Below are 24686 nucleotides of genomic sequence, written 5' to 3'. Positions count from 1 at the left end.
CATTTTTTCCTTTAGAAATGTCAGCATAGCTGCAGCAGGCTACATACATCGTACAGATGCGCTACTTTACAGGCACATTCAGGGGACCCCCCAGGCACGATATTTGAAGACATTTTTCATTTTTATAGTTTCACTTTAAGCCTCATTAAAATCAGTAAATCGCTGCTCCTTTGAAAAACGATCGCTTTTAAAAACTTTTTTTCATTGCTACATGTTCTCCAGGTCAGGACCCAGACCCCCATACACTTTTTTGGGGCAATAACTTTTAACAATTAAGCCTTTAAAATGAGACCGTTTGATGTTTGACATTCGAGTCCCATAGACTTCAATGTAGTTTGTTTGTTTGTACAAACTTTTCCTCTGTTCGCTGTGTTCTGGTGTGAACTGAACCAGGGGGTGTTCGGCCCATCACCAGTGAGGAGTACAAAGACAAGTGTGTCTTGCCTACAGTCAAGCATGGTGGTGGGAGTGTCATGGTCTGGGGCTGCATGAGTGCTGCTGACACTGGGGAGCTACAGTTCATTGAGGGAACCATGAATGCCAACATGTACTGTGACATACTGAACCAGAGCATGATCCCCTCCCTTCAGAGACTGGGCCGCAGGGCAGTATTCCAACATGATAACGACCCCAAACACACCTCCAAGATGACCACTGCTTTGCTAAAGAAGCTGAGGGTAAAGGTGATGGACTAGTAAAGCATGTCTCCAGACCTAAACCCTATTGAGCATCTCTGGGGCATCCTCAAATGAAAGGTGGAGGAGCAAAAGGTCTCCAACATCCACCAGTTTTGTGATGACCTCATGGAGGAGTGGAAGAGGACTCCAGTGGCAACCTGTGAAGCTCTGGTGAACTTCATGCCCAAGAGGGTTAAGGCAGAGCTGGAAAATAATGGTGACCACACAAAATATTGACACTTTGGGACACTTTTGAGGGGACAGCAAATTTACACTGTTATACAAGCTGCACACTCACTACTTTACATTGTAGCAAAGTGTCATTTCTTCAGTGTGGTCACATGAAAAGACAGAATATAATATTTACAAAAATGTCAGGGGTGTACTCACTTTTGTGAGATACTGTATATACTGTATATGTATGGGTATGATCTGGGCTGGGACATGGGGTGGGCAACTGCCTTGGGCACTGTGATATAATGTGAGGTAGGGGCACCACAATGAGATTTGGGGGGGGGGAGGGGATTAGTGTTGATAAGGAGACTATGGGGGGCCGAAAGGAGTAAGAATTGTTCCAGGAGGGCAAATTTGGGGAGGTGTGCGAGTGGTGATTTTAGGGGATTTATGTTGGGAATGGGGATGGGGGAAGAGGATTTGTGCTAGGGGGGGGGGGGGAATTTATGCTAGTAGGGATTATTGGGGGGTATTTGTGCTAGTTGGAAAGGTTGAATAAAGACACCAGTCCGCCCAATTCAACCTGAGGTGTGTGCATGTGTGTGTATGTCCATATTGACTTGCATATCCCTGTATGTTGTGATGTTTAACCACTTAAGCCCCAGAGGATTTGGCTGCTTAATGACCAGGCCCTATTTTGTGATTCGCCACTGCGTGACTTTAACAGACAATTCAGCGGCCATGCAACGCTATACCCAAATAATGATAATAAATTGATGTCCTTTTTTTCCCCACAAACAGAGCTTTCTTTTGGTGGTATTTGATCACCTGTGCAATTTTTATTTTTTGCGCTATAAACAAAAAAGCGACAATTTTGAAAAAATAACAATATTTTTCACATTTTTTTATAAGAAATTCTCAAAAAAAAAAAAAAGTAAAAATCAAAATGTTTTAACATTTTAGGCTAATTTGTTTTCTGCTACATTTTTTTGGTAAAAAAAAAATCGCAATAAGCGTATTTTGATTGGTTTGCGCAAAAGTTATTGCGTTTACTAACTACAGGAAAGATTTATGTCATTTTTATTGTTTTTTTTTAACTAGTAATGGCGGCGATCTTCAATTTTTTTTGCGGGGCTGTGACATTGCTGCAGACATATCGGACCCCTGACTGACATTTTTGACACTTTTGGGGGTACCAGTGACATTACTACAGTAATCAGTGCTATAAATATGCACTGTTACTGTAATAATGACACTGGCAGGGAAGGGGTTAACTTTATTGGTTATCAAGGGGTTAAGTGTGTCCCTAGGGGCGTGATTCTTACTGTGGGGGGCTTGGCTTGTGAATTCATAACAGAGACATGTGATCCAATATATCAGGATCACATGACATCTGTGATCACTTCAGGGAGAATTACAGACGGCTGTGTTCACATCAGCCTTCTGTCTTTCTATCTCTTATGCTGGAGATCATCGGAGCCACCGGGCACATACGCTGGCGCAGGCTCGTGGGTGAGCGACGTAGGTCTACGTCGCTTTGCCTGTAGGGGGCTGACTGCCACAGTAAATAATCGTGCAGCAGTCAACAAGTGGTTAAGATTGAATTGGGGGGGGGGGGGTTGTTTTTGGAGGGGAATGTTGAGGTGTAGAGGATTTGTGCTAGGAGGGGGGATAATAATATATATATATATATATATATATATATATATATATATATATATATATGTATATATATATATATTTTTCTTTTTGGGGGGGGGGATTGTTTTTGTTCATATGGGGAGAGAGAGGATTTGAGCTGGGTGCTTAGGGGATGAGCATGCTGATTAGTGCTTGTTTTTTTTTGTTTTTTTTAGGGGGGGGTTTCACTGACACATACTGCTCATACATCTTGAGGGGGGGCAATTTGGCATGTTTGCTTTGCCCCATGCTCTAGATGATCTTGTCCCGGCACTGACTGCACATAATGCAGAAGTCTCCCACATAGTGTTTCCCTGCTGGTGGATTGTTCTTAGCCTATTAAACTTTCAAGATTGAATCTTCTTAAGCTATTTTTCTCTTAGGATCAAATGTTAGGGGTTTACATTTGCCAACATGAAACAAGGAGGCAACAAGGAAACTATTACACACATATTACAAACATTATGGGAATCATTCATTACACTTGCATGAATGTTGCAATAAATCTGCCCTTTTACTAAAGTAGTTTTAGCTTTAGTTCAGCTCTAATATACGGTATATTGTATATTGTATATGTATGGGTATGATCAGTGCAGGGACAAGGTCATCTATAGCCCAGGGCAAACATGCCGAATTGCACCCCCTCCCCCCCCAAAAAAAAAGATGTATGAGCATTATGTGTCAGCAAAAATCCCCTCCCCTCCCAAAAAAATGAGCAATAGTTACATAGTTATTCAGGTTGAAAAAAGACACAAGTCCATCTAGAATTGTAATATGGAAAATCTGCACTTAGGATATTCTTAGGTTCTTTGTTAGTGATTGCTGCAGCCCACCTTTACAACCGGATTTACAATAGTTTATTATATGTTTTGCACTTTTACATCTTTGAGATGTGTATGGAATATTAAGTACACACACCAGATTTACAATAGTTTATTATATGTTTTGCACTTTTATATCTTTGAGATGTGTATGGAATATTAAGTATATATTGGCAGCGCCACGCACCTTCTTTTATTTTCTACAAGTCCATCTAGCTCAACCGATATAAAACAAAAAACAAAACAAAAATGATCAATATTTGGCATGCTTACCTCCTAAGTGTAAATTCCCCTTCCTCCCAGCTCAAATCTTTGACCCCTATTTCCCCCAGTTCAAATCCTATATTTCTCCATATGCCCCTGGCACAAATCCCCGCTCCAAAAAAAAAATTCCCCCCTCCTTGCACAAATCCTTTACCTCCCCAATCCCCATCCTAGCACAAATCCCCCCCCTCCCCCCAAAAAAAAAAAACAATTCCCTCTCCTGGCACAAATACCACCCAATCATCCCTACTAGCACAAATACCCCCACCAAAACATGTCCCCTCCTATAACAAATATGTTCTGCCCTCTACCATCTCACCTTGGATGGCAGGGTGGGTGAATGTAACTCCTCTTTCTTTGCAAGTCCAGATTTTTACATAATTATTACTTGGCCAGGGCTGCTGTTATAAATCGCGGGGCCCTGTACAGACTACCTGGCAGGGCCCCCTCAAGAAAATATTAAAGATATATTTAGCTAAAATTACAACAAAATCACTATTATCAGACACAAATATAACATATCTCACATAATTCCTGCTAAATCTAAAAAAAAAACCTATGTTAAATAAAAAAGAAGATGAGATGAGAAAAATATACAGGCTGGGCAGTTGGAGCTCAGTGATCAGTGAGACAGAGAGAGAGAAACAAAGTTACAAATAAACTCCTGATCAGAGATAAGTGCGGGGGGGGGCACACAAGGGAGGGGAATTAGTGAGGGACAACTGTCTCTTTCTCAACAGATAAAAGCTGATAGCAGGGAGAGGGACAGATCACATTCAGTTGCTGGAGGAAGATTTCTGTAATTGTTGTCCATCGCTAATCCCTCTCCCTGTGTGCTCGGGCCCCCTACAAGAGGGCTGGTGGTCCCCCCCTATCAGCGGCCCTGTACTTGGCAAAAAAAGTTGCTTTAAGCAAATGAAAACTGACTTGGTTGCAACTTCTTAAAGTTCTTCTACAGTGCCAGTTCCGTACCCATTTACTGAGTGCTCGAATAGCTTGTGTGATTACACATTCATGGAAAAGACAAATGCTAAGAATGAAACATTTTGTTGAATTATACTGAACAGATAAACATTGGTGCAGCTAATTATTATTTATGTCTTCCAGGGTGACTCAGGAGGACCTCTGGTGTGTAACGTCCGGGGCGTATGGTACCAGGTTGGAGTTGTGAGCTGGGGAGAAAAATGTGCAGAACCTAACTTCCCCGGGGTGTACACACTGGTGACCGCCCACGAAGACTGGATCAGCAACCTCCCGAATGTTTCATTATTACATGTGTTAAATATCCCTACACCAACGAGGACATGTGGAGGAAACTTCATCAACCCAGGTGATTCCAGCTTTGTAGGAAGCACTATCTATACACCAGTGTTCCATTATCAACAATGACATCTAAAGGTAGTGTCATTTAATCATCACAAACAACTGGATGATGCATCATCATAACAACACAATGGAGTGACTTCCTCCCTCCCCCCCCCAGCCTTTCAGATAATCACTGGATGATCCTGGTCCCAGCTACTCTTTCTTCTAGCACTAACATTATGGAAGACCTCCATCTCAGCTGAGCTAGGCAATGAGGTTGATTTACTAAAATTGTAGCGATTCGCGAGCATTCATTTTTCAAAGAATACCCAATCACTTGCAAGGAAACCTTTTTTCAAAATGGATTTTAGCTTGGAAATTATTGAATGATTAAAATCAGCACAGCTTTCTCTCATTCATAGGGTTGAGCGAACACGGACTGTATTATTCGTGTTCGTACCGAATAATTGGATTTTTGTTACCCGAACACGGACACGAAAACTTTACTGTATATTCAGGTAAAAATCCGTGTTCGGTCATTTTATTTCCAGGTTTTGTATGCATTGGCGCGTTCATGGTGGGCTTTCAACAGCCAATCAACGAGCGTTTAACTGGTGTGCCTTAAGCCATCCAAGCCATGCCTACAAATGTATTAGTAGCTGTGATTGGCCATCTGAAGCATGTGACCAAGTCTTTATAAGTTCGAGCCAGCGCCGCTGCGTCATTCTGCTGTGTAGTTCAGGGACAGAGCACACATCATACGTGCTGGCTGCTGATTAGGGACAGACAGGCAAAAATCATTTGTGTCCGGATAGAATTGAGGGACAGGTCGGAGTGTGTTAGGCAGGGCGAGTTGTAGGGCATTTTAGGGCGAGGCTGCTGATTTTTAGGGTCAGTGTTCTACAATCGATATTGCTGTGTGGGGGGGGGGGATTTGCAGTGACCGATCTTATCAATCCTTTTAGGGAGAGGCTGGAGATAGGCAGGTGTCAGTGGTCCACATCGATTTTGCTGTGTGTGGGGTGCAGTGAACACAATCTTTTTTGCCCACTGAGGAGGAGGGAGAAAAGTCTTTTTCTATCAGTCACTGTGTGCAGCGTTTTTCCTTCAGTGCTGCTGTGCTGACTGTGATAATACACTGCTGTGTTCACATGTGCTATTATTGAGTGGTTTCAAAAATTATACACTTTTTTCTATTCCACTATTCAATATACAGCCTTGGGTTAAAAAAATTAAATTGTGGCATAGTCTGTACTAATCTAGTTAAAAATTACAAACTTAAAAGGGGAATTTTTTTTTTCCCTCCATAGCCTGCAGCAGAGCTGTTCACATGTGCTATTAATAAATCACACCAATTTTATATCATATTTTCTATTCCGCTATTCAATAAAAACCTTTGGGTATAAACAATTAAATTGCGGGATAGTCTGTGTTGGTACCTGTGAGATACACCTTTCCAATTTTTGGGGCGCATCTCATACTTCCGAGGATTTGAAGGTGCTGCCTGTTCCGAACTCCTCATACTCCTCATCCTGCCTTTGGGGGTACAAAAAATAGTAATTGGGGCCTAGTCTGGTTCTGTACGTGTGAGATACATACACCGTTTTTTGATAATATTTTCTATTCCGCTATTCAATAAAAACCTTTGGGTATAAACAATTAAATTGCGGGATGGTCTGTGTGGGTACGTGTGAGATACACCTTTCCAATTTTTGGGGTGTATCTCATACTTCTGAGGATTTGAGGGTGCTGCCTGTTCCGAACTCCTCCTACTCCTCATCCTGCCTTTGGGGGTACAAAAAATAGTAATTGGGGCCTAGTCTGGTTCTGTACGTGTGAAATACATACACTTTTTTTGATAATATTTTCTAATCCGCTATTCAATAAAAACCTTTGGGTATAAACAATTAAATTGCGGGATAGTCTGTGTTGGTACGTGTGAGATACACCTTTCCAATTTTTGCGGTTCATCTCATACTTCTGAAGATTTGAGGGTGCTGCCTGTTCCGTACTCCTCCTACTCCGCTTCTTCATCCTCTACCGCCTCCTCATCCGGACAGCGTAACACCTTCACCACCAACTCCAGCACGGCCAGGGGTAAACGACAGCAGGCAGTTTTAAAACTTGCCTGTTTGGGGGAAAAAAACCACACACCGCGCAGGAGTTGTGGAGGAGCATGGAACAGCAGACAAATGAGTGGTTGCTGCCAGCGAGCCTCAAGCCCGGCCTGGTGGTGTGCGATAACGGGCGAAATCTCATAGCAGCTCTGGGCCTAGCCGGTTTGACGCACATCCCTTGCCTGGCGCATGTGCTGAATTTGGTGGTGCAGAGGTTCCTTAAAAACTACCCCGATATGTCAGAGCTGCTGCAGAAAGTGCGGGCCGTCTGTGCGCACTTTCGGCGTTCTCACCCTGCTGCTGCTCGCCTGTCAGCGCTGCAGCGTAACTTCGGCCTTCCCGCTCACCGCCTCATATGTGACGTGCCCACAAGGTGGAAATCCACCTTGCACATGCTGGAAAGACTGTGCGAGCAGCAGCAGGCCATAGTGGAGTTTCAGCTGCAGCACGCACGCGTGAGTCGCTCTGCGGAACAGTACCACTTCACCACCAATAACTGGGCCTCCATGCGAGACCTGTGTGCCTTGTTGCACTGTTTTGAGTACTCCACCAACATGTCCAGTGCCGATGACGCCGTTGTCAGCTTAACTATCCCACTTCTATGCCTCCTTCAAAAAACAATTCGGGCGATGAAGGAAGAGGATGTGGCACAGGATGAGGAGGAGGAGGAGGAAGAAGAGGTAAAATTTCCAAGGCTTTCAGGGCAGTCATTCACAAGGGGCTCCGAGGGTGGGTTCCTGCACACACAAACGCCAGGGACACAATTGTCCAGCAGGGGCACAGTTCTGGAGGATGAGGAGGATGAGGAGGAGGAGCTGGAGGAGGAGATGGAACCATGTTTACAGCAGGGTGGCACCCAGGCCAGCTCATGGCCATCACTGGCGCATGGCTGGGGGGATACAGAGGACACAGACGATACACCTCCCACAGAGGACAGCCTTTCGTTGCCTCTGGGCAGCCTGGCACACATGAGCGATTACATGCTGCAGTGTCTCCACAATGACCGCCGAGTTGCCCACATTCTAACTTGTGCTGATTACTGGGTGGCCACGCTGCTGGATCCCCGTTACAAGGACAACGTACCGTCCTTAATTCACTCACTGGAGCGCGATCGCAAGATGCGCGAGTACAAGCGCACGCTGCTAGACGCAATGCTGCTGGCATTCCCACCTGACAGCGGGGCCACAGTGAAAGCACAAGGCAGAGGAGGAGGAGGAGGAGGAGGAGGAGGAGGAGGAAGAGGTCGCCAACGCAACCAGGGCACCGCCAGCACCTCAGAAGGCAGGGTTAGCATGGCCGAAATTTGGAAAAGCTTTGTCAGCACGCCACAACAAACAGCAGCACTAGCAGCTCATATGGAACGTCTTAGCAGGAGGCAGCATTTCACCACACGCCTAGACATACTGAATGACGGGTCTGCCCCCTTCAACTGCTGGGTCTCCAAATTGGGCACATGGCCTGAGCTTGCCCTTTACGCCTTGGAGGTGCTGGCGTGCCCTGCAGCCAGTGTATTATCTGAACGGGTATTTAGCACGGCTGGGGGTGTTATCACAGACAAGCGTAGCCGCCTGTCCAGAGACAATGTGGACAAGCGCACGTTCATTAAAATGAACCAGGCATGGATCCCACTGGACTTTTCCGTACCTTGTGCAGAATAGCGATGGATACCGACCTTCCCAGCCATTGTTCTATTTTTGCTCTTTCTCACTCTTTTGGGGTGTACCCTCATTTAAAATGTCTGAAAAAAAGCAGTGTTGGCTACCTCGTCCTCCTCAGGGCCAGATTAACATAGGGGCTATTGGAGGACTAGGACGCAATTAACTTTTTATGCCCTAAATGGTTTTTTAATGCAAAGCGGAATACAACAGTATGCAATGGGTGTATCTCACTGTAACATATGCAGACTAGGCCGCAATTAACGTTTTATCCCCTAAATGGGTTTTTATTGCAATGCGCTATACAACAGTATGCAATGGGTGTATTTCACTGTAACATATGCAGACTAGGCCGCAATTAACTTTTTATCCCCTAAATGGATTTTTATTGCAAAGCAGAATACAACAGTATGCAATGGGTGTATCTCGCTGTAACATATGCAGACTAGGCCGCAATGAACTTTTTTGTCCCCTAAATGGGTTTTTTTATTGCAAAGCGGAATACAACAGTATGCAATGGGTGTATCTCACTGTACCATATGCAGACTAGGACGCAATTAACTTTTTATGCCCTAAATGGTTTTTTAATGCAAAGCGGAATAAAACAGTATGCAATGGGTGTATCTCACTGTAACATATGCAGACTAGGCCGCAATTAACTTTTTATCCCCTATATGTTTTTTTAATGCAAAGCGGAATACAACAGTATGCAATGGGTGTTTCTCACTGTAACATATGCAGACTAAGCCGCAATTAACTTTTTATCCCCTAAATGGGTTTTTATTGCATTGTGCAATACAACAGTATGCAATGGGTGTATTTCACTGTAACATATGCAGACTAGGCCGCAATGAACTTTTTATCCCCTAAATGGATTTTTATTGCAATGCGCAATACAACAGTATGCAATGGGTGTATTTCACTGTAACATATGCAGACTAGGCAACAATTAACTTTTTATCCCCTAAATTGATTTTTATTGCAAAGCGGAATACAACAGTATGCAATGGGTGTATCTCACTGTAACATATGCAGACTAGGCCGCAATGAACTTTTTTGTCCCCTAAATGTGTTTTTATTGCAATGCGCAATACAACAGTATGCAATGGGTGTATCTCACTGTAACATATGCAGACTAGGCCGCAATTAACTTTTTTCCCCCTAAATGGGTTTTTTTTTGCAATGCGCAATACAACAGTATGCAATGGGTGTATCTCACTGTAACATATGCAGACTAGGCCGCAATGAACTTTTTATCCCCAAAATGGGTTTTTATTGCAATGCGCAATACAACAGTATGCAATGGGTTTATCTCACTGTAATATATGCAGACTAGGCTGCAATTAACTTTTAATCCCCTAAATGGGTTTTTATTGCAAAGCAGAATACAACAGTATGCAATGGGTGTATCTCACTGTACCATATGCAGACTAGGACGCAATTAACTTTTTATCCCCTAAATGGATTTTTAATGCAAAGCGGAATACAACAGTATGCAATGGGTGTATCTCACTGTAACATATGCAGACTAGGCCGCAATTAACTTTTTATCCCCTAAATGGGGTTTTATTGCAATGCGCTATACAACAGTATGCAATGGGTGTATTTCACTGTAACATATGCAGACTAGGCCGCAATTAACTTTTTATCCCCTAAATGGATTTTTATTGCAAAGCAGAATACAACAGTATGCAATGGGTGTATCTCGCTGTAACATATGCAGACTAGGCCGCAATGAACTTTTTTGTCCCCTAAATGGGTTTTTTTATTGCAATGCGCAATACAACAGTATGCAATGGGTGTATCTCACTGTACCATATGCAGACTAGGCCGCAATTAACTTTTTATCCCCAAAATGGGTTTTTATTGCAATGCTCAATACAACAGTATGCAATGGGTTTATCTCACTGTAATATATGCAGACTAGGCTGCAATTCACTTTTTATCCCCTAAATGTTTTTTTATTGCAAAGCAGAATACAACAGTATGCAATGGGTGTATCTCACTGTACCATATGCCGTCTAGGACACAATTAACTTTTAATCCCCTAAATGGGTTTTTATTGCAAAGCGGAATACAACAGTATGCATTGGGTGTATCTCACTGTAACATATGAAGACTAGGCCGCAATTAACTTTTTATCCCCTAAATGGGTTTTAATTGCAATGCGCAATACAACAGTATGCAAAGGGTGCATTTCACTGTAACATATGCAGACTAGGCCACAATTAATTTTTTATCCCCTAAATGGATTTTTATTGCAAAGCGGAAGACAACAGTATGCAATGGGTGTATCTCACTGTAACATATGCAGACTAGGCCGCAATTAACTTTTTTGTCCCCTAAATGTGTTTTTATTGCAATGCGCAACACAACAGTATGCAATGGGTGTATTTCACTGTACCATATGCAGGTTAGGCCGCAATTAACTTTTTTTTCCCCTAAATGGGTTTTTTATTACAATGCGCAATACAACAGTATGCAATGGGTGTATCTCACTGTAACATATGCAGAATAGGCCGCAATTAACTTTTTATCCCCTAAATGGGTTTTTATTGACAGGGCCACAATTAACTTTTAATCCCCTTAATCCCAGATTAACATAGGGGCTATTGGAGGACTAGGACGCAATTAACTTTATATGCCCTAAATGGTTTTTTAATGCAAAGCGGAATACAACAGTATGCACTGGGTGTATCTCACTGTACCATATGCAGACTAGGCCGCAATTAACTTTTTTTTCCCCTAAATGGTTTTTTTTTAATGCAATGCGCAATACAACATTATGCAATGGGTGTATCACACTGTTACATATGCAGACTAGGCCGCAATTAACTTTTTATCCCCAAAATTGGTTTTTATTGCAATGCGCAATACAACAGTATGCAATGGGTTTATCTCACTGTAATATATGCAGACATGGCTGCAATTAACTTTTAATCCCCTAAATGGTTTTTTATTGCAAAGCAGAATACAACAGTATGCAATGGGTGTATCTCACTCTACCATATGCCGTCTATGACGCAATTAACTTTTAATCCCCTAAATGGGTTTTTATTGCAAAGCGAAATACAATAGTATGCAATGGGTGTATCTCACTGTACCATATGCAGACTAGGACGCAATTAAATTTTTATCCCCTAAATGTTTTTTTTTAATGCAAAGCGGAATACAACAGTATGCAATGGGTGTATCTCACTGTAACATATGCAGACTAGGCCGCAATTAACTTTTTATCCCCTAAATGGTTTTTTAATGCAAAGCGGAATACAACAGTATGCAATGGGTGTATCTCACTGTAACATATGCAGACTAGGCTGCAATTAACTTTTTATCCCCTAAATGGATTTTTATTGCAAAGCAGAATACAACACTATGCAATGGGTGTATCTCACTGTAACATATGCAGACTAGGCCGCAATGAACTTTTTTGTCCCCTAAATGTGTTTTTATTGCAATGCGCAATACAACAGTATGCAATGGGTGTATCTCACTGTACCATATGCAGACTAGGCCGCAATTAACTTTTTATCCCCAAAATGGGTTTTTATTGCAATGCGCAATACAACAGTATGCAATGGGTTTATCTCACTGTAATATATGCAGACTAGGCTGCAATTAACTTTTTATCCCCTAAATGTTTTTTTATTGCAAAGCAGAATACAACAGTATGCAATGGGTGTATCTCACTGTACCATATGCCGTCTAGGACGCAATTAACTTTTAATCCCCTAAATGGGTTTTTATTGCAAAGCGGAATACAACAGTATACAATGGGTGTATCTCACTGTACCATATGCAGACTAGGACGCAATTAACTTTTTATCCCCTAAATGGTTTTTTAATGCAAAGCGGAATACAACAGTATGCAATGTGTTTATCTCACTGTAATATATGCAGACTAGGCTGCAATTAACTTTTTATCCCCTAAATGTTTTTTTATTGCAAAGTGGAATACAACAGTATTCAATGGGTGTATCTCACTGTACCATATGCAGACTAGGTGGAAATTATTATTTTTTCCCCTAAATGGGTTTTTATTGCAAAGCGGAATACAACAACAGTATGCAATGGGTGTATCGCACTGTAACGTATGAATGAAAATCTGAAAAATAATTGTCCCCTTAATTGGTGCTTGTTGAATAGCAGATTTGAAATGCAGTGTCTGTCTAAACGCTGTAATTCACAGTAAAATATGAAGGAAAAAAAGTTTTTTTCTTTTTTAAATGCAGATTAAGCAGACACATATGCACTCAGCTTGCATGAAATGGCCGCTACAAACGGCACGCCTAACAGGTGTGATACTGTTGTTGTTCTATTCCACTATTGAATAAAAAAAAAAACATTTGAATGAAAAACTGAAAAATATTTTTTTTTCCCCCCTAAATACTGAAAAATAATTATTTTCCCCTTCCATTGGTGCTTTTTGAAGAGCAGGTTAGAAAAGCAGTGACTGTCTAAACACTGTATGTCAAAGTTAAATATGAAGGAAAAAAGTTTTTTTATTTTTTAAATGCAGATTAAGCAGACACATATGCACTGAGCTTGCATTAAATGTGCAGCACCGCACGCCACCCACCTAACAGACTGGCTGATAAAAGTTTTTTTTTCTCCTTTCTCCACCTCACTGGGCTCAGGTCAGGGCATAAAGATCGTGAACTGCACCCCCACACAATACAATCAATGTAGATCGCTGTCTGATTAAAGAAGATTCTTCCTATGCTTTCCCTCAAAGCAATCTCCAGCCTGACCCTACAGTAATCTCCTATCTCTCCCTCAGCAGCATTAGGAACCTCTCCTAGTATAGTTAGAGCAGAGTGACGCGCGGCACTATGTGACTCCAGCTTATATAGAGTCTGGGTCACTTGCTGCACTGGCCAATCACAGCCATGCCATTAGTAGGCATGGCTGTGATAGCTTCTAAGGGCACACTAGTTAAACGCTTGCTGATTGGCTGCCTTGCACCTGTTGAAACCGCGCCATTAAAACCGCGCCAAAACATTAAATAACATTACCAAACAACGGACAGTACCGAACATACAGTAAAATGTTCAGGTCCGTGTCCGGGTACCGAATACCCAAAAGTCCGGTACGATCCCAAACAATACAGTCCGGGTTCGCTCAACCTTATACATAGCCAATATACCCAATAGAGCTTTAGCACAATGGGAGAAATGAAGGACAAGGACTAAACAAAAGGGGAATCCCAGTGCTCCCACCTTCTGTGAAAGAGATGCATTGTATCGTACAAAGTATGGTGGATTCGTTTGAGACTTTGATCATCTCAATTCTGGCTAACACCTGCGACCAAGAAATGAAGGAGGAGCACCAATTTAATGCAGTCGCCCAATGGATGGCTACAAAAAGTGTGTGAATCAGTCTCATACAGGGGACGGGAACATCAGAAATTGGGGTGAAAAGGAGACACATGGGCAGAGTTAATGTAATGGGGTGACCTGATGTAGAGGATGATCTCATGGCTGCTTTTTGCCAAATAGGCTTAAGGTGTTCACAGCTCCAGAAAATATGGGTAAAGGAACCTGACTCTTGGCAGCCATGAAAACACAGAACAACTTCTTGTAGTAATCCACAAAAATATATCTAGTATGTCATTGGGATGGGAGAATAGGGTGCTGGCCGAGTTTTGCAATTTATACGCATGAGGTGGTTTTACCATATGGTTGAGCTCGTTTGCGCACATAGTAGATGCAGAGTTGGTAGGTAAGCATTTTTAACCACCCGCCGTATTGTAAAATAATGGGCTCAAGGTAGCTCTCTTGTTCTGGGATGACGTCACATGACATTGTCCCACTCTCGCTGCGCTTGCACGCCTGCAGGGGCATGCAGCATGGTGATCGGCGGTGCGCTCTGTCCCTGGGACACGGCATATAACCCAGCTCAGTAAATAGCAGATGACGAGTCTCTTTACCCATGTGATCAGCTGTGTCCAATCACTGATCACATGTAAACAAGGAAATGCCGGTTATCACCATTCCTCTCCTCACACTGACAACCTGTGAGGAGAGGAGAACTGATCAACAGCATTTCCTCACAGGAGAGATCTGTACAGATGATCAGTGCAGCCCCTACAGTGCCCAGCAGTGATGATAATCAGTGCCCATCAGTGCTGCCAATCAGTGCCTATCAGTGCCGCCTATCTGTACCGCATATCAGTGCCCATAAGTGCCACCTATCAGTGCCCATCAGTACCGCCTATCAGTGCTCGTCAGTGCTGCATATTAGTGCCTTCTCATCAGTGCCATCACATCAGTGCAGCCTTATCAGCACACATAAGTGAAAGAGAAAAATGACTTACAGTATCTCACAAAAGTGAGTACACCCCTCATATTTTTGTAAATATTGCATTCTGTCTTTTTATGTGACAACACTGAAGAAATTACACTTGGCTACAATGTAAAGTAGTGAGTGTACAGCTTGTATAACAGTGTAAATTGCTGTCCCCTCAAAATAACTCAACACACAACCATTAATGTCAAAACCGCTGGCAACAAAAGTGAGTACACCCCTAAGTAAAAATGTCCAAATTGGGCCCAAAGTGTCAATATTTTGTGTTGCCACCATTATTTTCCAGCACTGCCTTAACCCTCTTGGGCATGGAGTTCACCAGAGCTTCACAGGTTGCCACTGGAGTCCTCTTCCACTCCTCCATGACAACATCACAGAGCTGGTGGATGTTATAGACCTTGCGCTCCTCCACCTTCTGTTTGAGGATGCCCCACAGATCAGGTGCCGCCCCCCCCCCCCCGAAAAAAAAAGATTGATTAAAAAAAATTGTACATTTCTGCCCACTAGGGATGCCGGACCTAGTGCTGGGTATGGGGGAGGGTGGGGTTTTTGACCCCACCCTCGGCTGGCAGAGGCGCAGATTGGCGCTCTTCTGGGGGTCATCGGGGCGCAGAGCAATGCGCCCTGACACTCCCCACTTTTCTGATGTCCGGGCTGTGATTGGTACAGACTCCAGCCTGGACCAATCACAGGAGGACATGGACCTGGTGACGTGACGCGTGGGGGCGGTGCACCACCCGGGCGTCACGATCCCCATTCCCGCCAGAGAGAGGACACAGGAAGGAGAGCGAGAGTCGCGGCCGAGGACGAAGCCGGGAGCTGGGAGGACTGAGGAGTCGCCAGTCACCGCTGCCAAGGATGAAGCCGCCAGGACCGAGGAGTCGCTCGCCAGTCACCACCGCCGAGGACAAAGCCGGGAGGACGGAGGAGTCGCCAGTCACCGCCGCAGAGGACGAAGCCGGGAGAACCGAGGAGTCACCAGTCACCGCGGCCGAGGACGAAGCCGGGAGGACCGAGGAGACGCCCGCCAGTCACCGCCACTGAGGACGAAGCCAGGAGTCGGGAGGACCGAGAAGGATGCCGGAGAAGACGTCGCTGGCAGTAAGGTATAAAATGCCCAGGCTTTGCAACATGAGGGGGAATTAGAGGAACCAGGTAAGGTAACCTAAAAGCAATTATGTGAAAAAGAATTAAAAAAGATTTTGGAAGAGCCTGTGCTAAGGGTCAGCTACCCCTGGCTCCCTGAGATAATGATGTTGGTGCATATGTCGCCTAAAATGGTTGCAGCTCTTGTGAATATTGACCACTTTTACCAAGAAAAAGAATAATGTAAAAATACATTAGAACTGACATTTATAGGAAGCTCATTTAAGCTACACGTACAACCTCTGTGTAACTTCTGCTTAAATGGTCTGGACAGTGTAGTTAAATATAGTGGTCTAATCCTGTGGACAGCTTATGTGCGTGTATGTTGAGTGCAAGTGATAGGTAAAAGATGGAGTCTAATGAAAATTCACAACACAGCAGCAATATGTAGATGATCCAAAATTCTATTCCCCAGAAATCTGAGAATTATAAGATGAAGTTGGTTTCTCTAGGTCTCATTAAGAACCCTAATCAGTTCTGTTTGTTTAATCTGTGAAACACGGAAGCTTCCATTGCCGATTTTCTTTTATGGCCAAATGCTGAGCACTTTCAACACATAAAGCTTTGCACTTCTTTATTGTGTCAGCTTGTCATCTCCGTCTTGGCCCCTGCATGTTCTGCTTGGTCAGTGAAGAAGCTCATAATAGTGATAAGCTTATTGGAACAGAATTGTCAGAGCTTTACCTGTCAGAACTTCTAGGGCTCCAGCTGTTAGGCAGGGTAATAGATGTGTTTACTATACCTGCTGCAGACTCCAAGTACCGGAACTTTCTCTTTGTGGGCATGTACACTGGTCACTGCACTGAAAGGGGGCATGTACGTTGATCACTGCATTGAAGGGGGCATGTACGCTGGTCACTGCATTGAAAGGGGGCATGTATGCTGGTCACTGCATTGAAAGGGGGCATGTATGCTGGTCACTGCATTGAAAGGGGGCCTGTACAGTGGAATTAGTGCTAGGGGGTCTGTACTGTGGGATTAGTGCTAGGGGGTCTGTACTGTGGGGTTTGTGCTAGGGGGTCTGTACTGTGAGTTTAGTGCTAGGGGTCTGTACTGTGGGGTTTGTGCTAGGGGGCCTGTACTGTGGGGTTTGTGCTAGGGGGCCTGTACTGTGGGATTAGTGCTAGGGGGCCTGTACTGTGGGGTTTGTGCTAGGAGGCCTGTACTGTGGGGTTTGTGCTAGGGAGCCTGTACTGTGGAATTAGTGCTAGGGGGTCTGTACTGTGGGGTTTGTGCTGGGGGTCTGTACTGTGGGGTTTGTGCCACTCTCAGTCAGTGTATCCCATAATAGGGTGTCTCTCACAGTATATCCCATAATAGGGCCCCTGCTCCCTATTATGGGATATACTAGTACTGATGGACCCCTTAATATGTGATGTATTGGGAGAATTTGTTCACACAAGCAAAATACAGGGGTCAAAATGGGTGGAGTTTATAAGGGGTGGGGCTTCTGAGAAATGGGAGGGGTCAAAATAGAAGGGCGGAGTCTTGCGCCCCCCCATCTTAAAACTTCACCAGCCGCCAATGCCACAGATGCTCAATAGGGTTTAGGTCTGGAGACATGCTTAGCCAGTCCATCACCTTTATCCTCAGCTTCTTTAACAAGTCAGTGGTCGCCTTGGAGGTGTGTTTGGGGTTGTTATCATGTTGGAATACTGCCATGCGGCCCAGTCTCCGAATGGAGGGGATCATGCTCTGTTTCAGTATGTCACAGTTAAGCAAATTTGTCATATACAAATATACATACAAGTTTCAAATCACATGTACTTGTCATACGGGTGCAGAAAAATGGGCCTTGCTTGTTGATGGTGCTTGAACACCGTAACCCCTTGCAGTTACTCTTGCTGGGTGCAGGAACAGGCCCTGCTGCTAAAAAATCCATACAAATATGAAATCGCATGTACTTGTCATACAGGTGCCAAAAATAGGGCCTTTGGTGTTGCTGGTGCCTGAACACCGTAACCAACCCCTCACAGTTACTCTTGCTGGGTGCAGGAATTGGACCTGCTGGTAAGAATTCCATGCAAATTTTAAATCGCATGTGCTGTACAAGTGCCAAAAATTGGCCCTTTGCCGTATGTGGTGCCTGAACACCGTAACCAAGGCCTCGTAGTTACTCTTGCTTGGTGTAGGAATGGGACCTGCTGGTAAGAATTCCATGCAAATTTGAAATTGCATGTGCTATACAAGTGCCAAAAATTGGGACTTTGCTGTATGTGGTGCCTGAACACCGTAACCAAGGCCTCGCATATACTCTTGCTTGGTGCAGGAATGGGACCTGCTGGTAAGAATTCATGCAAATTTGAAATCGCATGTGCTGTACAAGTGCCAAAAATTGGGCCTTTGCCGTATGTGGTGCCTGAACACTGTAACCAAGGCCTCAAAGTTACTCTTGCTTGGTGCAGGAATGGGACCTGCTGGTAAGAATTCCATGCAAATTTGAAATCGCATGTGCTATACAAGTGCCAAAAATTGGGCCTTTGTGGAAGGTGGTGCCTGAACAACCTAACCGAGGCCTCATAGTTACTCTTGCTTGGTGCAGAAATGGGACCTGCTGGTAAGAATTCCATGCAAATTTGAAATTGCATATGCTATACAAGTGCCAAAAATTGGGCCTTTGGAGTATGTGGTGCCTGAACACTGTAACCAAGGCCTCACAGATACTCTTGCTTGGTGCAGGAATGGGACCTGCTGGTAAGAATGCCATGCAAATTTGAAATCGCATGTGCTATACAAGTGCCGAAAATTGGACCTTTGTGGAAGGTGGTGGCTGAACACCGTAATAAGGCCTCGCAGTTACTCTTGCTGGGGGCAGGAATGGGACCTGCTGGCAACAATTGGGCCTTTGCCGTATGTGGTGCCTGAACACTGTAGCCTAGGCCTCGCAGTTACTCTTGCTTGGTGCAGGAATGGGACCTGCTGGTAAGAATTCCAAGCAAATTTAAAATCGCATGCGCTATACAAGTGCCAAAAATTAGGCTTTTGCCGTATGTGGTGCCTGAACACTGTAGCCAAGGCCTTGCAGTTACTCTTGCTGGGTGCAGGAATGGGACCTGCTGATAAGAATTCTATATAAATTTGAAATTGCATGTGCTATACAAGTGCCAAAAATTGGGCCTTTGTGGAAGGTGGTGCCTGAACACTGTAACCAAGGCCTCGTAGTTACTCTTGCTGGGTGCAGGAATGGGACATGCTGGTAAGAATTCCATACAAATTTGAAATTACATGTACTAGACAGGTGCCGCAAATTGGGCCTTTGGTGTTGGTGGTGCCTGAACACCGTAACCCCTCACAGTTAGCAGGGCGCAGGGACAGGGCCTGCTGTTAAAAATTACATACGACATTTAAATTGTATGCGCCTGTCATACAAGTGCAGAAAAATTAGGCCTAGGGGGTTGGTAGTGACCTAAACCAAAAACATTTTTGGAAGCTAGCAGAATCAAGGTAGATGAATAGGATGGGCAGCATATGCAGTCTTCAAGGGATGGCAGACCCCTAGCAAATTCAATCTGTTACATCAGCATCAGGGGCCTGATAGCTCTTGTTGATCCAGGACTGGTTCATTTGATGAAAGTCAGCTGATCAACAGAGTCTGTGGACAGACGCACTCTTTTGTCCGTCACAAAACCTCCAGCGGCACTGAACGTCCGTTCGGAAAGCACGCTGGAAGCAGGACAGGCCAGTAGCTCCATTGCATATTAAGCAAGTTCTGGCCAGTGGTCCATCCTCAAGACCCAGTAAGCCAGTGGATGCGCAGCTGGAAAGGTCTCCAAGTCTGCTCTTGCGCCTAGATAATCATGCACCATATGATGGAGACGCTGGCGATGGCTGTTTAAACCTAACAGCCCTGGGTGCTGCTGAGGACTAAAGAAGGCATCGGTCAGCCGGCCGCCTTCTCCACTGCTCCTCCTTCGGCTGAACGATGCCTCAGAAACACATCCAGAGAATGTTGACCTCCCAGGGTCCGGAAAGGCGGTACACCATTTTTTTTTCAAGGCCTCCTCAAGATGTTTCATCCTCTGCTCCCTCTGCGAAGGCAGGATGAGCTTTGCAACTTTACCCTTGTAACGTGGATCAAGAAGGGTTGCCAACCAGTAATTATCCCTATCCTTGATAGCAGGAATCCTCGGGTCCTTTCGCAGGCTTTGCAGAATCAGGGAGCCCATGCAAGGTAAGTTGAAAGAGGCATGAGCTTCTGAGTCCTCTGGGTCACTAAGGATGACATTGTCAGCAGGAGCAACCTCTCACCAACCACGTACAACTCCTGGAGTTTCTGGGGATTCCAAACCATCCCTTCAAGACTGCTGTATCCTATCCTCTTTCTCTACATCCATGCTGCCGAAATCCTCCTCCTCCTCTTCCTCCTGTGTGTTTTGTGGCCCTGCAGGAATGATATCTGCATAAAGGGGGCCTTGTGAGGAAAGGAAGTCCTCCTCTTCCTGCCCCTGTTCTGCCTCAAATGCCCTGTCCATGATTCCACTCAGTGAGTGTTCCAGCAGGTAGACTAGTGGGATAGTGTCACTGATGCATGCATCGTTCTGGCTCACCATCCGAGTGGCCTCCTCAAATAGTGACAGGAGGATGCATGCATCCTTAATCAAAAGCCACTGGTGTGGCGAAAAAAGCCAAGCTCCCCTGACCCTGTCCTTGTGCCATACTCACATAGGTACTCATTGATGGCCCTCTGCTGCGTGTGCAGCAGCTGCAGCATTGCCAACATTGAGTTACACCTGGTGGGCATGTCACAAATGAGGTGGTTGGTGGGCAGGTTGAATTCCAGTTGAATGTCAGATAAGCGAGCACTGGCATTGAACGAATGGCGGAAATGGCCACAGTCTTAGATGGCCTGCCTGAGGAGATCTTGGAAGCCCAGGTATCTGCTCAAGAAATGCTGCGCCACCAGATTCAGAACATGTGCCAAGCATGGAACATGTGTCAAGTGTTCCTGTCGGAGGGCGGAGAGAAGGTTGGTGCCATTATCGCATACAACCATTCCTGGCTCAAGCTCTTGTGGCATAAACCATCTCTGGGCCTGCCCTTGCAGAGCTGGCAGAATATCTGCACCGGTGTGACTCCTATCCCCTAGACAGACCAACTGAAGCACAGCATGGCATCTTTTAGCCTGACTGCTTGCTTGAACGCTTAGGGAGCACTGCTGCTGCAGAGGAGAATTGCGCAGAAGAGGACATGGAGGAAGAGGAGGTGGTGGTAGAGTAGCCAGATGTGACAGAACCAGCACCAGCTTTTTGGAGGCGTGGTGGCAAAACAAGCTGCTAGACCGAACCCTGTCCTGCATCCTTCCCAGCTGCCAGCAGAGTTACCCAGTGCGCCTTGAAAGAAATGTAACCTCCCTGTCCATGCCTACTGGACCAAGAGTCAGCAGTAATGTGCACCTTCCTGCTGACTGCATTGTCCAACAAGGCCAAAACACTACCTTCCGCATGACGGTAGAGAGCCGGAATGGCCTTACACGAAAAGTAATGCCTTTTTGGGACCTGCCACTGTGGTGTAGCACATTCCACAAATTTGCGAAAGGGAGCTGAGTCTACCAGCTGAAAAGGCAGAAACTGTAATGCTAGCTATTTGGCCAAGCTAGCATTAAGACGCTGAGCATGTGGATGGCTGGGACAGTATTTCTTTCTACGGTTCTAATACCAGGGTAGTGAAATCTGCCTGCTGCTCAAATCAAACTGTGGTGTACTGCTAGCAGATTGGGTGCACCTCTCTGTGCCACTCATTGCTATACCATCATCCCTCTTAATGCTGGTATTTGAGAAGGCATGAGGTATAGTAGGGTTAGAGATCGCAGATGAGGAGCAGAGTGATGTATGCTTGTTTTGTGATGGTGCCTCTTTCAGGTGCTGTTGCCAAAGAAACTGGCAGGAACTTATATGCCTTGTCAAGCATGTAGTGCCCAAGCAGCTGGTGCTCTGGCCATGCTTGATCCGCTTTAGACAGATGCTGCAAACAGCAACGCTGCAGTCTACTGCACAGGTGCTGAAAAAAGCCCACACAAATTAACTTTTTGGAGTCCGTGGGGATTTTGCAGCACCCTGCACCTGTGGAGCTCTGTGCTGTGACGTAATAGGTTAGCTACTGCTAGGCCGGCCCATGGGGCACATCCTGCCTCGTTGCAGTTGTGCATCCTCCTCCTCCCCCTCCTCCTCTATCCTGTCAGACACCCAAGTACGGTCAGTGACCTCATCATCCCCTCCCTCCTCATCACTGGAGCAAACTTGGCAATATGCTTCAGCTGTGGCAAAATGACTGCTGGTCTCTTGTCCGTCGTTGTCACCCCCTTTCTCTAGGCTCATGTTACTCCCTTCATCAACCTGGGAAACAACATCACAGCTTTCAAATTGCTGCGCATCCTCCAGTAGCATGTCACTGACACTATGATTGAATAGTTCGGATGACTCCTCTGTGCATGATGGTGGGGCAACTGAAGGAGTAGCTGTGGAGAAGGAGCCTGTGGAACGGGCCGCTTTGGCAGCTGCGGTGGAAGGCAAACTACTGGGAGCGTGGGTGTCAGAGGAAGAGGAGGATGAGGATGGCTTATTGATCCACTCCACCAACTCTTCCACATCTTGTGAATGAATAGCACGGGCAGCACCGGAAATAAAGGACGGGCATGCTCTGTCTGCGCTGATTGATTTTTGTATTTGGATTCTGGTTATTATCACTGTTCCTTCAGCTGCATCCAGAATGGATATATTTCAATTCTGGGAACAGAGAGAAATTAAACTTGAAGATGTATTCTCCAATAGTGTCTCTCCCACAGTTCCTGATGATCTTCAAGTGTCTTTTAAAAAACTATGATACATTTTTGAAAAAAGATCAAAGCCTGGTGGGATGTAGCTGCATTCAAACAGTATATTGCGTCAGGTTTAATTCCCAGACGTCTTAGGTGGGATGTTCCCCCTAATGACGGGCTGTTGGATGATGAATCTATGCAGGAATGGTACACCTTTTTTAATAAAAAGGGCTCGGAGCTTATGGAATTTTTATTGCTCCGGAAACAGAGAAGGTTAAAGGGTTTAGAGGCCCAAATTAAAGAAATTCAAACCGCTATTGAGAGATATAAGGACACCCCGGAGTTCATAAAATTGTCCAGTGAGCTGAAAATTAAACTCAATAAATGGGATAAGGATGTTTCCAATAAGAAGAAAGGGAAATATGTGAGAGACTCAGGTGATTTTTCACAGAAGGAGGTTTATAAATGGCAGACTAACATTTCTAAAAATAAACAGGAAGACCATGGTGTTACAATGCTAGTAACCCCAGGGCCACCTCCCCCTAGAGTCGTTAGCAGACCACCGCCACCTCATGATTCAGAGGGTTCATGGCATTTAGTGAACTATCACCCTGGACCCACACCTGGGAAGAGAGGTGGTAGTTTCAGGGGCAATAGGGGGAGAGGTAATGGGGGTAGAGGGGGTGCATATACCAGCTCTGACCATGGATGGTATCAGAGGAATAATGATTATGGCACTGATACCCATTACAGAAATGATAGACAAATAAACGATACCCCTGAGGTCCCCTATGAGAGAACAAATAGGAATTATCACATGCCATCGACCAATAATAGATTTCTTCCCCTGGCCGGTTATAACGAAAGAAATGAGGAAGGTTTTTTAGGAACCCCGAACTTCCAAAGGGAAGGTCCTTTTCAGTACACCCCGAGGGGAAAAAGAAGGGATCGAGAGGGACCAGAGCAGGAAGAAGGATCCAGAGGAAAAAGGCCACGGTAGAAGGAGGTGGTATTTATAACCTAAATGGAGTTGAGTTATTCCCAGATGAGATTAGATTAAAGTACTGGATAGAGGCCTGAAGTTTGCCCCAGTTCGTAATTTAAATACATTTCAGACTTATGTCAATATTATGTCAATATTCAAAAATACGTAAGAACACTGAACATTAAAAAATATTCTTTATCCAAACCTGGAGATAGGAACCCTCCCCCACATATTGTGGCACATCCCAATTCTGAGGAAAATAGTTCTCCCTTACTTGCTGTGGCCCATTCCAACTTACATAACAAATCGGTATTTAATCCACTTAATAAAGATAATAGACACATGGAAGTGTTTAAGAATATGGTGTTAAAAGACATGGAAGATTTAAAAATTAAGAAAGTCTCTGATCTCTCTTATATCAAAAAAGGTATCCAATCTTTAGAGAAAAAACATGAACTTGTAATTCGTCCTGCGGATAAAGGAGGGGGGCTAGTTGTGATGTCTAAAGAATACTACAGGGGTGAAATGGCCAGGTTGCTTAATGATGAGTCCACCTATAGGAAATTGAGATCAGACCCGGTTTTTTAATTTAAGGAGGAGTTGCATTGTCTGGTAGAAAAAGGGAAGGAGTTGGGTGTTCTTCATAAAAAGGAGGCATTGTACAGTATTTAGACCCTATCTCTTGTCAGACCCCCATTATATACTTCCTTCCTAAAATTCATAAAGATGCCACAAGACCACCAGGGAGGCCCATTGTCAATGGGATTGGGTCCATCACAGCATGGGTGGGCCAATACATAGA

At 44.7% G+C, this 24686-nt stretch overlaps 1 protein-coding gene across 1 annotated transcript in view; it reads left to right on the top strand.

Moving 5' to 3' along the window:
* LOC309558212 (tryptase gamma-like) overlaps nucleotides 1-24686 on the top strand; it is a gene marked incomplete at its 3' end in the record, with an annotated part of 126125 nt that overhangs the window by 68887 nt on the left and 32552 nt on the right. The window contains 2 exon segments of the mRNA XM_082261234.1: nucleotides 4724-4976; nucleotides 4979-5014. Coding sequence (XP_082117360.1) covers nucleotides 4724-4976; nucleotides 4979-5014 — 289 coding nt within the window.

Source organism: Pelophylax lessonae (assembly GCF_965119305.1).
Source record: "Pelophylax lessonae genome assembly, chromosome: 6".
NCBI lineage: Eukaryota > Metazoa > Chordata > Amphibia > Anura > Ranidae > Pelophylax > Pelophylax lessonae.
This window is presented reverse-complemented; position numbering and strand designations above follow the sequence as displayed.